The 12,957-nt window shown below is 36.7% G+C and overlaps 2 protein-coding genes across 4 annotated transcripts in view; one reads left to right on the top strand and one right to left on the bottom strand.

Moving 5' to 3' along the window:
- The window catches only part of RYR3 (ryanodine receptor 3), a 477,864-nt gene extending 474,408 nt beyond the window's left edge, over window positions 1-3,456 (top strand). For all 3 annotated transcript variants that reach the window (XM_067558027.1, XM_067558029.1, XM_067558028.1), the window contains 2 exons: window positions 1,263-1,314; window positions 2,534-3,456. In XM_067558027.1, coding sequence (XP_067414128.1) covers window positions 1,263-1,314; window positions 2,534-2,629 — 148 coding nt within the window. In that variant the 3' untranslated portion in view covers window positions 2,630-3,456. The remainder of the gene's footprint in view (window positions 1-1,262; window positions 1,315-2,533) is intronic.
- Window positions 3,457-3,465: 9 nt separating this feature from the next.
- Window positions 3,466-12,957, bottom strand: part of AVEN (apoptosis and caspase activation inhibitor) — a 175,063-nt gene continuing 165,571 nt past the window's right edge. Inside the window, exons 4-6 of the mRNA XM_067558031.1 lie at window positions 10,794-10,889; window positions 7,557-7,905; window positions 3,466-4,070 (exon numbers count right to left, since the gene is read on the bottom strand). Of these exons, the coding sequence (XP_067414132.1) occupies window positions 3,952-4,070; window positions 7,557-7,905; window positions 10,794-10,889 (564 nt within the window). The 3' untranslated portion in view covers window positions 3,466-3,951. The remainder of the gene's footprint in view (window positions 4,071-7,556; window positions 7,906-10,793; window positions 10,890-12,957) is intronic.

The raw sequence follows: 12,957 nt of genomic DNA, 5'->3' as shown, positions 1-12,957 counted from the left end.
ATAAAATTCTTTTTTAGGTATGGCTTGATAGGGATATAATAGTTGGTGTAAAATCTTTTCCAGGACTCCAACAGAAATACCAGACCTTTGAAATGGTATTTCCATTAACTTTAAACTTATTGGCAGTACTCCAAAGCCACTTATTTCTGAGCATTATTGGGTTTCAAATCATAACACCAAAGACAAATTAGACACTAACATAAGTCAGAGCTGCATATAAAAATGACTGGATGATAGTACAATGTCCTTCTAGTAATCCATAGAGTTAGAACAACAATTAAGACTCACCTGTGCATTTTAAGATGTTTGAAACCATCAGTTCTTTGTTTGGTGCTATAATAAATAGGTAACTGGCCTAAAGCTAAGGTTCCTGTGAAGACACCGTTTTTAATCTCTCGGTGTAGCAGATACAGTTTAGGGGAGGTACTGTCATAAGTTGAAAAAAGAAATGCTATTTCCATGCTGTTTTTATTATTGGTTACACTAGAGTCATTATTGGGCTGCTTCTATTCTTACTAGGGCTTAACTTTTATTAAGTCTGATAATTTTTTTTGTATTATTGTTAGGGAAATTCAACGCTGAGATTTTTCAGGGGGAGTTTAAGCCTAACTTCCCTAGAATCCTTTGAAACTCTGTGAGGCTGTGCTGGGTGATGTCCAGGGAAAAATTATGCAGATCTTGAGTTACTCTTCTCCCCCCCACTCCCAAGTGCATGAGCCAAGGCCTTAGAGGCTACTCTAGCCCATACCCTGCATGATCGACCCTCAGTCATAGCAAGTTACTCAAGCTAAACACAGAATTTCCTCAAGAGAGCTTATCATAATGACTGTATGCTAAAAACGATACAAATTATAAAACCAATGTTATTAGAGGGTTTGTCTTAAATGTTTCTTTCCCATATAGATACTTATAGACTGTAATCATATGACTCCTTAAACTCTTTGTTAAGCTAAATACATTGAGATAAGGTAGATTACTTTTACTTTTTTGATGCTGGTAACTGGGATTTCACATCCAGTGTCTGTATTAACACTATCACAAGAAGCTAAAAATCTTCAGTGGCAACTCAGAGGATAGAATCTCACCCTAAAAGAAGGCTTCTAACTTTATAAATGTTCACAACTAACCTCAACCCTATTTTGTTAGCTAATGTGGAGTTTCCCTTATACTTCCTGACAAAGAGACGTGAGGTGCAACAATACAAATCAAATATGTCACGTTAGATTTTCCACATCAATAAATATTTTTTGTGCTTGTTTCAGGTTCTTTCTAATGTATCTCATTAACAAGGATGAAACTGAGCACACTGGTCAGGTGAGTATGAAGTAGCATTTTCGGAGCAGGGTTAAAATGAAACATAAATTAGTATTTTCCTCTACAGGTTCTGTGTCGAAACTTCAACCTTGACTTTACCACATTACTAAGCTATCTCCCTCCCAACACACCAAGTTACTAGCATTGGGAGGCTGCCATCAGGAGGGGATGCAGAGTTAAGATTGTGGTCTGTGGTAAGGTGTAGGGCTGGCAAAGCAGAGGGTACATACTCTTAGGTATACTTTTCATATCCATGTTTTTCAGGTATGTCAGACAAGTAGCAACCCAGTCTGTTTCACAATGCAGTTTTTTGTGTATTAATTTAATTGGTAAAAAATAAAACATGCATTTTTCCAGGAATCTGAAATGGTTCTAGTTACTTTCAAATGTGCAACTGATTAAAGTTTAACTGTCCAAACTTGGAGAAAATATGAAGAAAGAAAGGACATTGGTTTTTTAAAATTTGTATAATTGAAGATATTAGTATAAGGATATTTATTAAAAAAATGTTTGACAGAGTCATAATAATGGGACACTGATATTTTAACTTTGTGTTTAACGATTTTTGAAAGTTTAAACAAATGTAAATATAATTCGAAAACAAAACTTTTTATTATAAAGGCTTACCTACAATACAATAGCTGATTTTCTGTACTAAAAAGTAGTTGCTAAATGCATATTTTATATTGGATGTGTTCAAAATTTTAAAAAAGATATTTATGTACATTTGAAATGGTAAAGTTTCAGAACAAAGCAGAGTTGCACTGGTAGCTACACTGATTTAAAATTGATCTAATACTACTAGTGGGAAGCTTCAATGCACCTTTAAATTGTCTTGATCTTGTAATTTACCCTATGAGCTAAAAACAGTTTATGTATGTACATTGGAGAGTTGCACTGGTGTAACTAGATTGATTCATAGATCATGACTACAAGACACTTCTCCCACTTCTCTATAACAATACAGTACCCAGTTACTTTCACTGTGCCCTGAAAATTTACTTCAGGGTGTTAAGTTACAGAAAACTGCACAATTAAACTTTATACACTTATTGTGGAAACCCATGCTAAAGGTAACATAATGTCCTCTTATGTGTTATCAGTGGTAATATGTGTACAGGGTAAGGATGGTACTAATTATAGTTATATTATATACAGCAATAACTGAAAATAAACATATGTTAAAATTAAAAAACTCTTTCCCCTCTCACTGTTTCAGGAGTCCTTTGTATGGAAAATGTACCAAGAAAGATGCTGGGATTTCTTCCCAGCTGGAGATTGTTTCCGTAAACAATATGAAGATCAACTTGGATAAACTTATCATGAAAGAAGCTAATATGGTAATGAAATATAAAACCTAGTCAAAATTAAAAGCTTACCTTTTATAGTGTAATTCAAAGGTCACATTTGTCTACCAACTCTTTACTGTAAACTTGTTTAAAACCATCCACTAAGGATTTGTGTGTCTAGCAGATAAGACATAGGCCTTATAGTCTGAATTTCAATGTTCCTATTGAAAAAGGACAGGAATCTATACATTAAAGACTTAGTTACCTTAAACTTTCCAATTCAAACACATTGTACAAACACACTGAAATTGTAACGATTTTTGACCCAATGTTTGGTAGTATAGTTGAAAGGGCTAAAAGAAACATTATTTCTTAAATGCACAATTTCTGAAACTTAAGCACTTGAATGTCAGGTGACTATGACTCACATTGTGAAATTAAACGTATTTTAACTGCAGTCTAATTTTTCCCATGGTATTTGCTAGTGAATGTATGAAGATACAGCTTGAAAAGCTTTAAGCAGTTAAAAAAAAAATTTCAAACACTTTATCGACCTTGAAATATCGATTAAGTGCCTTAAAACCTCTGTAGACATAGCTATGCAAGGTTTTTATTTGTTAGTGTTTTAAATTGACAGTTCCATTAATTGGTTGTGTTGCTTTTCTGTCTTACTGTATGAAACTGCACTTGAAGTGTATTCATATATACTTCTTTCAAGAACAGCTCTTTAGATGCTGCTGTTAAAAGGCCAAAATAAAATAATGCTTTACGGTCAGCTGTAAGTAGTGATGCTGCTATGTTTATGCATTTTTCTTCAAATAAAATTAAATGCCCACGGCAATAAAGTATTTCAAACCAAATAAATAATAATTGGGTTGTCTTCTCCTTTTTTTTTTTTTCTGAGTACATAATATAAAGCCGATACAACACAGGATACACAAACACAAAACTATATTTACTAACACTATTTTATTTTTGGAACTATAGATAGCAAGTACCAGTCTAAACAAATGCTCTGCCATTGTGTATTATTTTGCAGTTTACACTATAAGCACAATTTTCTGAAAAAATCCTTATTTCATTACAAGATCCTTCTTAACGAACTCAACTGTAACTTTAGTAGACTTTTTTGTTTAGAGAACTCTTAACAAATTTGGGTAAATTCTATTGCTATTTCAAATGTTGGCGAAATAAAAGTAGGCATGCAGTATTAAATGGTTGAGATGAAGCAGCTAGTTCAGTGAATTCTTGTAAACTGATATTTTGTGCTTAATTTCTACCATGTTCATTTATTTTTCTATTACTTGCATGACACTGAAATTCCGGCTACAGGCAGTTTTCCTTTCCTTTAGGAAATCATGCTGTCCAACCAATCTTCAAGCTCTTCCTCAGTAATGTTTTTAGATGTAGTTTTCTGCTGTTCAGATGCTGAGCTCTTTTCTTCAGCCACATCCAATGTTAGAGGAACTAGCAAAATAAATATAGGAAACAATTCTATGTAGAAGTTTGTCTTTGCACTATGGAAACTTTTGAGAAAGTTAACATTTTGATTTTCAGTGCCTGATTGAATAAAAAGAGGATGACATTTAACTAGAGTGTATGTCAGCTAACTGGGCAAAATCACAAAAACGCAAGTGAGTAAAGCAATCAATCATTAGATGGCTGCCATCTGACTAATTTGCTGGATTGTTTTAGGGCCACAGTGAAAGAAGCACTTTATAGCTTCTAACAGGGCTAGGTTTCCAGTCTACAAGATTCATAACTGATCCTGACCCCACCCCAACCTGAGATCTAGCTTCTCTCCTGACTAATGCAGACTCTTTCTTATGTGAGAGATCAGCAGGAGGCCATGGCAGCAGAGCTATTTTCATGATTAGTAGAGTAGTATCTTAGTGACTACACATTTGTGTTTGCACTGTGTTTTCCACTTAATGCACGATGTACATCTCCTAAGAAAACATGAAATATCACAGAAATCATTCTCAGATGTGCTATTTCAAGATCCTTTTTACACTCTGTAGTAACAGCTCAAGGTTTGTTGTTCTGCTGACAGTGGCAGCATCTCATATGTACAACCATAACCTCCGAATTTTTAACAATATACCGTTTAGCCAACAGGAAAAAATCACCCGTGTGAGAGAACCTGTAAACTACAGGTACAGTTTCACATTTTTTGGAATTCGTGGCTTTTTTGGTTATAAGCATAAAATGAACATTAAAACATCCCTTTATGGAACTCTTTCCTATCTGAGAAATGTTCCAGGCTCAGCAGACAGCAAAATTCTGCCAGCTGCATCATTTTCTAAAGCATTCAGGGACCATGTGTACTTCAGCACGTACAGGAAAGCTACAATTAACTCACTCAAAACTTGTCTAAGATTTGGTCTGCACTTAAGTTAGCTTAGCTTAGATATGTCAATCCACAATGTGGAAAAAAAAACCCACCCGATTGACGTTGCTATTCTGACAAAACCCCAACATAGATGCAGCTATGTCGATGGAAGAGTGATTCTGTCAGTGTAGTTAACATCATTCGAGGAATTAGTGTTCCTACACAGGGGGCTATGCCAGGATAGGCTCCATAGTGCAGATGTGGCCTTAGGCACCACCACTCCTCAGAAGAACCAATAGAATAAAATATACTGGGGTTCTCTAGACAGGCGTTTTGAATACATCAGCCCAATAGATATTATGATTATTTTTAAAATATGAAAAACTTTATGCTTTCCTCAAAAAACAGTCTATCCTGAGCCAAGATATGATACAGGAAGTTTTGGTTTTGATAAAGCTGGAGGAATGATGAAAATCAGGTTTAAAAGAGGCATCTAGCGTCAGTATTTACCTAGAGAGGTTCATCTTCCTAATTATATTTCATAATAAATGACAAAATATTTTGTAAAAATAATGGACTCATAGTAATATGACATCTCACTACTGCTGAGAATTTGGAAGAGATGACCAGTTGTTTTGGTGTGGATTAGCAGGTTTCTGTACTGTACTTATCCTCAGTGAAATTTATACCCATTCTTGAGCCCTAAAGCTTTGGGAATGCTGTTAGTTAATATTACTCTTATTACTCAGAAATAACAGTCAAGAATATATTTTTCTTTTAAAAAAAAAATGTAGAAGACAAAGAAAAGTTTGAAAAATAGTTTAAAACCTGTAATCAGAAAAAAACCCCACCTTTGTTTCTTTCCCAGACTTATTAAAAGGGTATATTACTGTGGAGTAATTGAGTAATAGCGTTGCCGCTCAAAACTGAATTGAAATCTTTCACTGACAGAAAACTCGCTAGCAGTGAGCCATTACCTGTTTAAATTTTGCCAACTAAGAAATCCAGAGCTCCACTTTGCAGAAGAACTCTATTGATCTCTTAAAATGTTCAAAATAAGCATGCTGACTGCAGTAACGTTCTTCACTGATGTTACTCACTGTCCTTGAAAATGAAAATTCCATTAAACTCTTCAGTATAACATCACTTTCTATATTATAGGATAGAAATGTTTCATCAATTATGTATACCAGTTTTCTGCCTGGTGATTCTTCTATAAACCATAATGTGTTTTAGCAGGTATAGTCACTGTGTGGTCTGCTAGATGCAAAAGCAGCATCATAACTACTGCTGAGTACCTTGTTGTTGACAGGACATTTTTCAATGCTAGTTCAGATAATCAGAAAAGCCAAAGCGTCCTGCAGGTAATAGGATCTTGTTCCATCACGTTATTAGCACTTCCCTTGCTAACTGATGTTCCACTCTATATAAGTTAATAACCTTGGAAATGTCATTTTTGGGGGGGCTGTATAGCAGTGAGGAGCGGGGAGTCTGTGCTCACCGAGAGACACAATTAGGTCAGGATTTCTGCATGCACATGAGGCCTGACTGGCTTCTTTTCCTTCATCCTGGGAACTAAACCCCTCCCCATCTCACAGTGAGCTGCATCTTGTGGACACTAGGTCTTACCCTGTCATTCACACAGGGGACATAACATCTGCAACCGAGCTGGGGGTGGGGGAGGCGGGAACAGGCGGAGGGTAAAAGGAAGCTGGCACAAAGCCCAGAAATAGCTTTGCTCAGAGACCAACTGAGTACAACTCTTCTGCTTTGGGAAGAGAGGAAGTACTCTTTGAAGAAAAGAAGGATGTAAGCTGTCAAAGTGGTCCATTGCCTAGGATCATAAAGGATTATACTCATTATGGGGATTTTTTAAAGCAGCCTGAAAAAATTAAAGATGAACTGAACAAAAAAAGACAGTTTAAGATCTGAAATTATTTATCTCCCAAGACCTGAGTTTAGTGCTCTACATTTTCTGCTATAGTTGATGCAATCACTGCTATCTAGTGTAGAGTATGGAATACAACATTCCTGCTCTATTTAGGTGGTTATGATGTCACCAGTTGTTGCTGGCAAGACATATAACTCAGCCCATCATATCTCAGCCTATTTGAAAATGGTGTCTATTCTAGATAGGCCTATTCTTGTCAAAGAATGTGCTTAATGTAGTGAGTATATGTTCTAAATAATGAGTTTAGAATGAGCCAGAATATGATGTAGTACTGAAAGGCCTAATACCAGAAAGCACCATATTCCATTATGCTATATGTAGTAAAAAAGTTAAGGCACAGGAATATACTTGTTCTACTATATTTGAAAGACTTACGTTCAGTTTTCATTTATATCAATACGGTTTAGATCACGATTATCAACCGCAAGCAACTGCAGTAAGTTCTGGAATGTCAATGTACTAAACAAGAGAGGTGCTCCTCTGAAAGGTCACCTCCGAGGGAGAATGAGAATGAACAGATGTGTTAGTACATAATTCCAAATCAATGACTGTCAGGATATAGGGACGATGAGAGCAGCATTGCTGACTTACCACTCAGGAGTTTAACTAAAAGAATCAGTGCAGAAAGAACAATACAAACTAAAAAGAATTTAAAAAATAGAAATCTCACCATTTTCCATTTTCAAATCTCTCTCAGCTGTCACGTTGTAGGATAACGTTTCTGACAGAAAGTTGTTTTCTACATTAACAGGAGCATCTAAATTTAGCAGTAAATCCAGTTCTTCATCCAAATTATCTGCCACTTGCTGTGATACAGAACAGCCTCTCTGACAGGATTGCGAAGTTGTTCCAGGTGCATCTTTACTTAAAGGCATCGAACGGACAACAGAATCACTAACGGGATCAGAGATTGATGCTATTCCACTTTGACCCAAAGGTCGTTGTAACTGAGTCACTCTCCTCTTGCTGTCTTCAATACATTTAAATGTTGTTTGAGGGAGTTCTGTGGGTGTTGATGCCTAAAAGTACAAGAAAAGACTTGAGTTCACCATAATGAAAACTCAATTGCTACAGCTGAAATTTAAAAAAGACAGCACAATAATTTGTGACTCCCACAATACAATCACTTAATTAAATTCAATGGAACAGATTTTAAAACTGCAAGGAAAGTAAAACTAATACAAAAATACATTTGAAAATATTTGTGCAATAATATCGATATGTAAAGGTAACTGCAATATTTTTAAAATGAACTATGAGGTGAAGCGCTAAATACACCAAACAGCAGCTTGTAAAAGGGGCATTCAGTGCATACAAGTAGAGAAGTAATGCTTGCAGTTACACCCATTCAGTCCCTCTGAAATCCACCTGAAATTAGTGGAATTGCTTGGGTGTCATGGTGGGGAGAATTTGGCCCAATAATTAACCTAGTGTCTCTGATTTAGCTTTTCCCTCCCAAGTACCACGTGCTGAGTCATTCTCAAATGTGACACTGTGTGATGAATGAAGGATTTTTTTTGTAATATGTGTATGATCAATATACGTAACACAGTTTGCCTATCGACTTCATATTCCTACCCACTGGGTGCATAGTGGTTAAATTGCTTCCCCAGAACAGGGGCTAACAGACAGGGTGTTGGAGTCTGTCTGCATGCACCGTTCAAACACTGAATGGAATCAGCATATATGAGTAAAAGACTCAAAAATTGGGACATTAACTTCTAATAAATGGGAGCCCAGGATGGGCTGAATGCAGTGGAAGCTGTGTGGGAACAAAAACACACAGCCTGAAATACTGTATTTTAAGGGTGCTGCCCAAGACACAGGAAATGTCTACCCTGCAGCTGGGAGCAGGCATCCCAGTTTGAGCAGACAGACTAGTGTTACCAGGGCTCAAGCTAGCACTCTACAAAGAGCAATGTGGATGTTGCGGCACTGGTGGTAGCTCAGGCTCTCAAGCCCACCTGACCTCCTGGGTTCATATGAACTCAGGTGGCTAGTCCGAGTCACTGCCAGAGCTTCAACATCCACACTGCTATTTTTAATATGCTAGCTCGAACCCTGCCAACGTCAGTCTGTCTACCCGGGCTGGGAGGCTTTCTCCTAGCTGCAGTGTAGACATACCCACACACTCAGGGCTAAGGAAATCGCAGACTCAGAGACTAGAGGGAAAGAGAGCCAAGAGGGATCCCAGGAGAGCATTGCACATTAATGCAGCTGCTTCTGCCACTATGGACTCTGGCTTACGCTTGACTTTTCCAGGTTAACCTAGGAGTTCTCAGATGCTGTATTCCAGTTGACTAATAAATGCTACCTCATTCTGAAAAGGGTGTGCTATGTCACCACAAGTAGTTACTGGGATGCACAGCTTCCCAAATGGTAAAGAATCTTTAAACAGGAGTCTGAACTCAGTGGGACTTGCAGAGGAGAGCACGTGGAGAAACAGGAGTGCTAAAGCCAGAAAGCATAGTCTCCTCGGAAAGCTGCAGAGCTCAGTTATAAAGAGCTACACCTTTGGCCTGGCCAATAAAAAGGTTACTTAAAGATAGACTCGGGCATAAAAAACACCCTGTAAATCCGTGACACACCCCAGGAGACATGGTTCTGACAGGTTTGTATTTTATTTTTCCAAGGTTAACACGGTGATATTAAACATAAAATTTGCAAAACAGTAGCAAACATCCCCTCTTTACCTAACCAGCTACAGGCAGATTATTTGCTCCTTCAGTGCTTCTTGGGAGATTGTGATATCGCAAGTCATATCACAGCATAGCCAAGTGGCAAAAGAAAGATAAAAAGAATTTAAATATTACAATATGCACTGAATTACCCTATTTACCTGCCCATACACATTGTAGGAGACCCTGATTACATTTACTGCACAGGTGGTCTCTTATTTTGTTTGAAAAAGAAAATAAATAAGTTTATTTAATTAACAAATTCATCCCCTTGGAATAATTATCATCACTGGGAAAAGCAATGACGTCTAGGCTTAGTATTTTGCTTGCCAGAACAGAATTTGACTTGAAAAAGAACCATACTTGCAGATTCCTTTATGTACTCTACATTTGCAGACATACTTTTCAGCTACAGTAAGAAAGACTTTAGCTATGTAAGTGTCTGAATCGTTTCTAACAATCCCACAGGAAAGAAAATCTTTTCTATTAGAGTCATACATCTTTCCCTTTCTGGAGCAGATTGATTTTGTTGTTGTCGTTTTTTCCTCAGCTGCTGATAAACCGCTCTCCATATGTAACCTCATCTGACAGCAGTTTTTAACTCAAGACTCTCATTAGTCCTCTTCCCTCTCTGTGAATGATATTTTGTTTTCCATAGTCTACAGAAAGCACTTTACTGAAATGCTGTTACCTAATTTTTCTATACCCTGAGTATAAGTAACCTTTTCTTCAGCTACTTGATGGGCAGTTCATTGACTCAAATTTGTTTCATGACACAAAAGCTGGGTAACACATATGTTGTGCCACACCTTATATAGATCAGTAAGTTACTTTTTTAAAAAGATCACATATCAAATTAGTTTAATTTTTTTAAAACATTTCCAAATTTTGATACAACATTCAAAAAGATAGTGAAAATGGAAACAAGTACTGCGGCCATGCAGTACTGTTCGCCAAACACTGAGCATCCTGGCCCTTATTACAATGCACTGCATGTGAAAACGTTCAGTTTATGCAACGATACCGGCAAAGCATAAGAAGCGATGATGCAAGTTCCTCTGCCTCATGTGCTTGCTAACCTGCCAATTTCATGCAATACATGAACACACATCAATTTCATTCAAAAACCAGGTTTAATACCATGATACTAGCACAGTTTTTTGTCTTGATGTGCTATTTATTGGCCTATTTAAATATTTCTGTAACTTTATGAGCAGCCAGAGCATTACCTGCACCATTTCAGCAGCAACATTCAACCTGAGATGCAGAGGAAGCTCCTGAAGGGCCTGGACCAAAGACTGGCAATCAACATAAAGCGCAGAGAGCTGAAATACAATTAAACGCACAGAAAACTTGCTTAAAGGAAATTAAACTAACAATGATTTCAATATGTTGTATTCCAAAAGCAATAAAAACCTAAATCTATAAGACAGCTGTAATAATTTTAAGAGTTGTAGGGATTGCTTTAAAACTGTGTATGTATAGTATAGCTTGGCAAAATGACAGCTAAGTGTATAAACACCTGCAAAGCAAAGGAATCATTCAGGGTGGTTTAAAGGCGCAATAACTCGGAGGAAGAAAACAAGATATTAAAGAGGGGTAAGTTTAGGATGCCTACGTGGCAATGCAATGAAGATATACAAACGGAAACAATCCTGCAATAGCAGTAGAATGCTCTAGGCTAGGAGTATGTCTCACTGAATCTGGAAGCCAGCCTCCCAACTGCTAAAAATAGCTCTGTAGATGGTGCTTTGACCTTAGCTCCAGCTGGAGTTTGGTCTTTGAAGCCCACCTCTCCCCCAAGCTTAAGAGCCCAAGCTGCAACATCTACACAGCTATTTTTGCATGCTGGCATGAACCCCACTAATAAAATCTGTGGACCCAGGCTGGGAGGTTTACTCCCCGATTCAGTGTAGATACACCCTAAAAGTCTACTTGGCTATGTAACCTTGTCCTCATTTTACAGATGAAAAAATGGAGGCACAGGTAAGTAACTTGCCTGAAGTCTAATAGCAAGACAGTGGCAGATCCAGAATTAGAAATTGGGAGTTCCTGGCTCCCGGTACTGTGCTCAGACCACACTTCTTTGTATAGATAAAATTAAATAAATCAGACAAAAATATATAGAAGAATACAGAGAAACTTGATACAAATATATAGACACACAAACAGCCCTTTGTGCTTTGCTGCCATGGCTACTATAAATGTCAAATCTCAGCATGCTTAGGGTTGCCAATTCTCCAGGATTGTCCTTCAGTGCCCAGGAACTAAAGATTAATGTTTAATTAGAGATTATATCATGTGATGAAACCTCCAGGAATACATGCAACTAAAATTGGGAACCCTATTATGTATGTGTCCAGTCTTGTAACTAAACAGAATTATTATTTATAATGTGTTTACAGCTTAAGTTATGCATTTTCAGGCAAGTTATGAGTCACTTTTTCAGAGGAAAAATTGTTTGGGTTTTGTTTTTGATAAATGCTCTGTGTAATGCTAAAATTCTCACCTGCAACAATAGCTTAAACTCTGTTTAAACATCAAAACTTGGAAAGCATTTCAATCTCAAATGATTAAAAAGCATTGTTAGAATTTTAATGAAACTTGGAAAAAGTTCATCCCTGTGTGGATTACTTGATATTCCAAACATCTAGGACATATAAAGACCTTAAAAACCAATGTTACAAAAATGTTTCTGAAAGACTGACATTCTTCCTAACAACTGCTGCCGTCAGACATACAAAAGCAATGTTCAAGATATTATGCTGAACAATTTTTGAAAAACAAAATTATCTATATTTCAACCTAATGTTCAAACCACATTAAAAGACACTACAAGCTTGTTGAAACAAATGCTTAGGTAGAAAGTTACTCAAACATACATCACATTACCTTTCTGTTACATAATGCTTTGTTCTGTAATGCACTCTGTGGTTTAATATTTTATAGTCCATTGTAATACTTTTGTGACCTTTTATTTAATTTTAAGATTTTTTTTCTCATTTCCTTTTATTTAAAACTAATGGCAAGAGAGGGGCCTGAGTTGTACCTATGGTTACAAATTTTAACCATTCATAACAAAAGCAATAAAAGAGTCTGGATGTACCAATATTGACAGCTCCTCAAATATCTAAATCCTGATGTCTGATTTCCAGTAAGAAAAGAGTAAGAAAAGACCTATTGTGCATCATAACGCATTGGTGCCAATAATTATTATTCTTCAGCATTAAGTGATAATTCAGAATGCATTAGTGTTCATCACTGAGAAAAATTCTTTAGCACACAAAACCTCAAAAGATCCCTCATCTGAACAAAGGCTCTCCTACTACTACAAAGCAATGAACTAGCATTTCAAAAAAATAAAAAAAAATGGCACTGTTGTCAAATACTAAA

This window comes from Emydura macquarii, unplaced genomic scaffold (genome assembly GCF_026122565.2).
Source record: "Emydura macquarii macquarii isolate MOO-44397 ecotype Brisbane River unplaced genomic scaffold, CSIRO-AGI_Emac_v2 contig_1876, whole genome shotgun sequence".
Classification (NCBI taxonomy): domain Eukaryota; kingdom Metazoa; phylum Chordata; order Testudines; family Chelidae; genus Emydura; species Emydura macquarii.
This window is presented reverse-complemented; position numbering and strand designations above follow the sequence as displayed.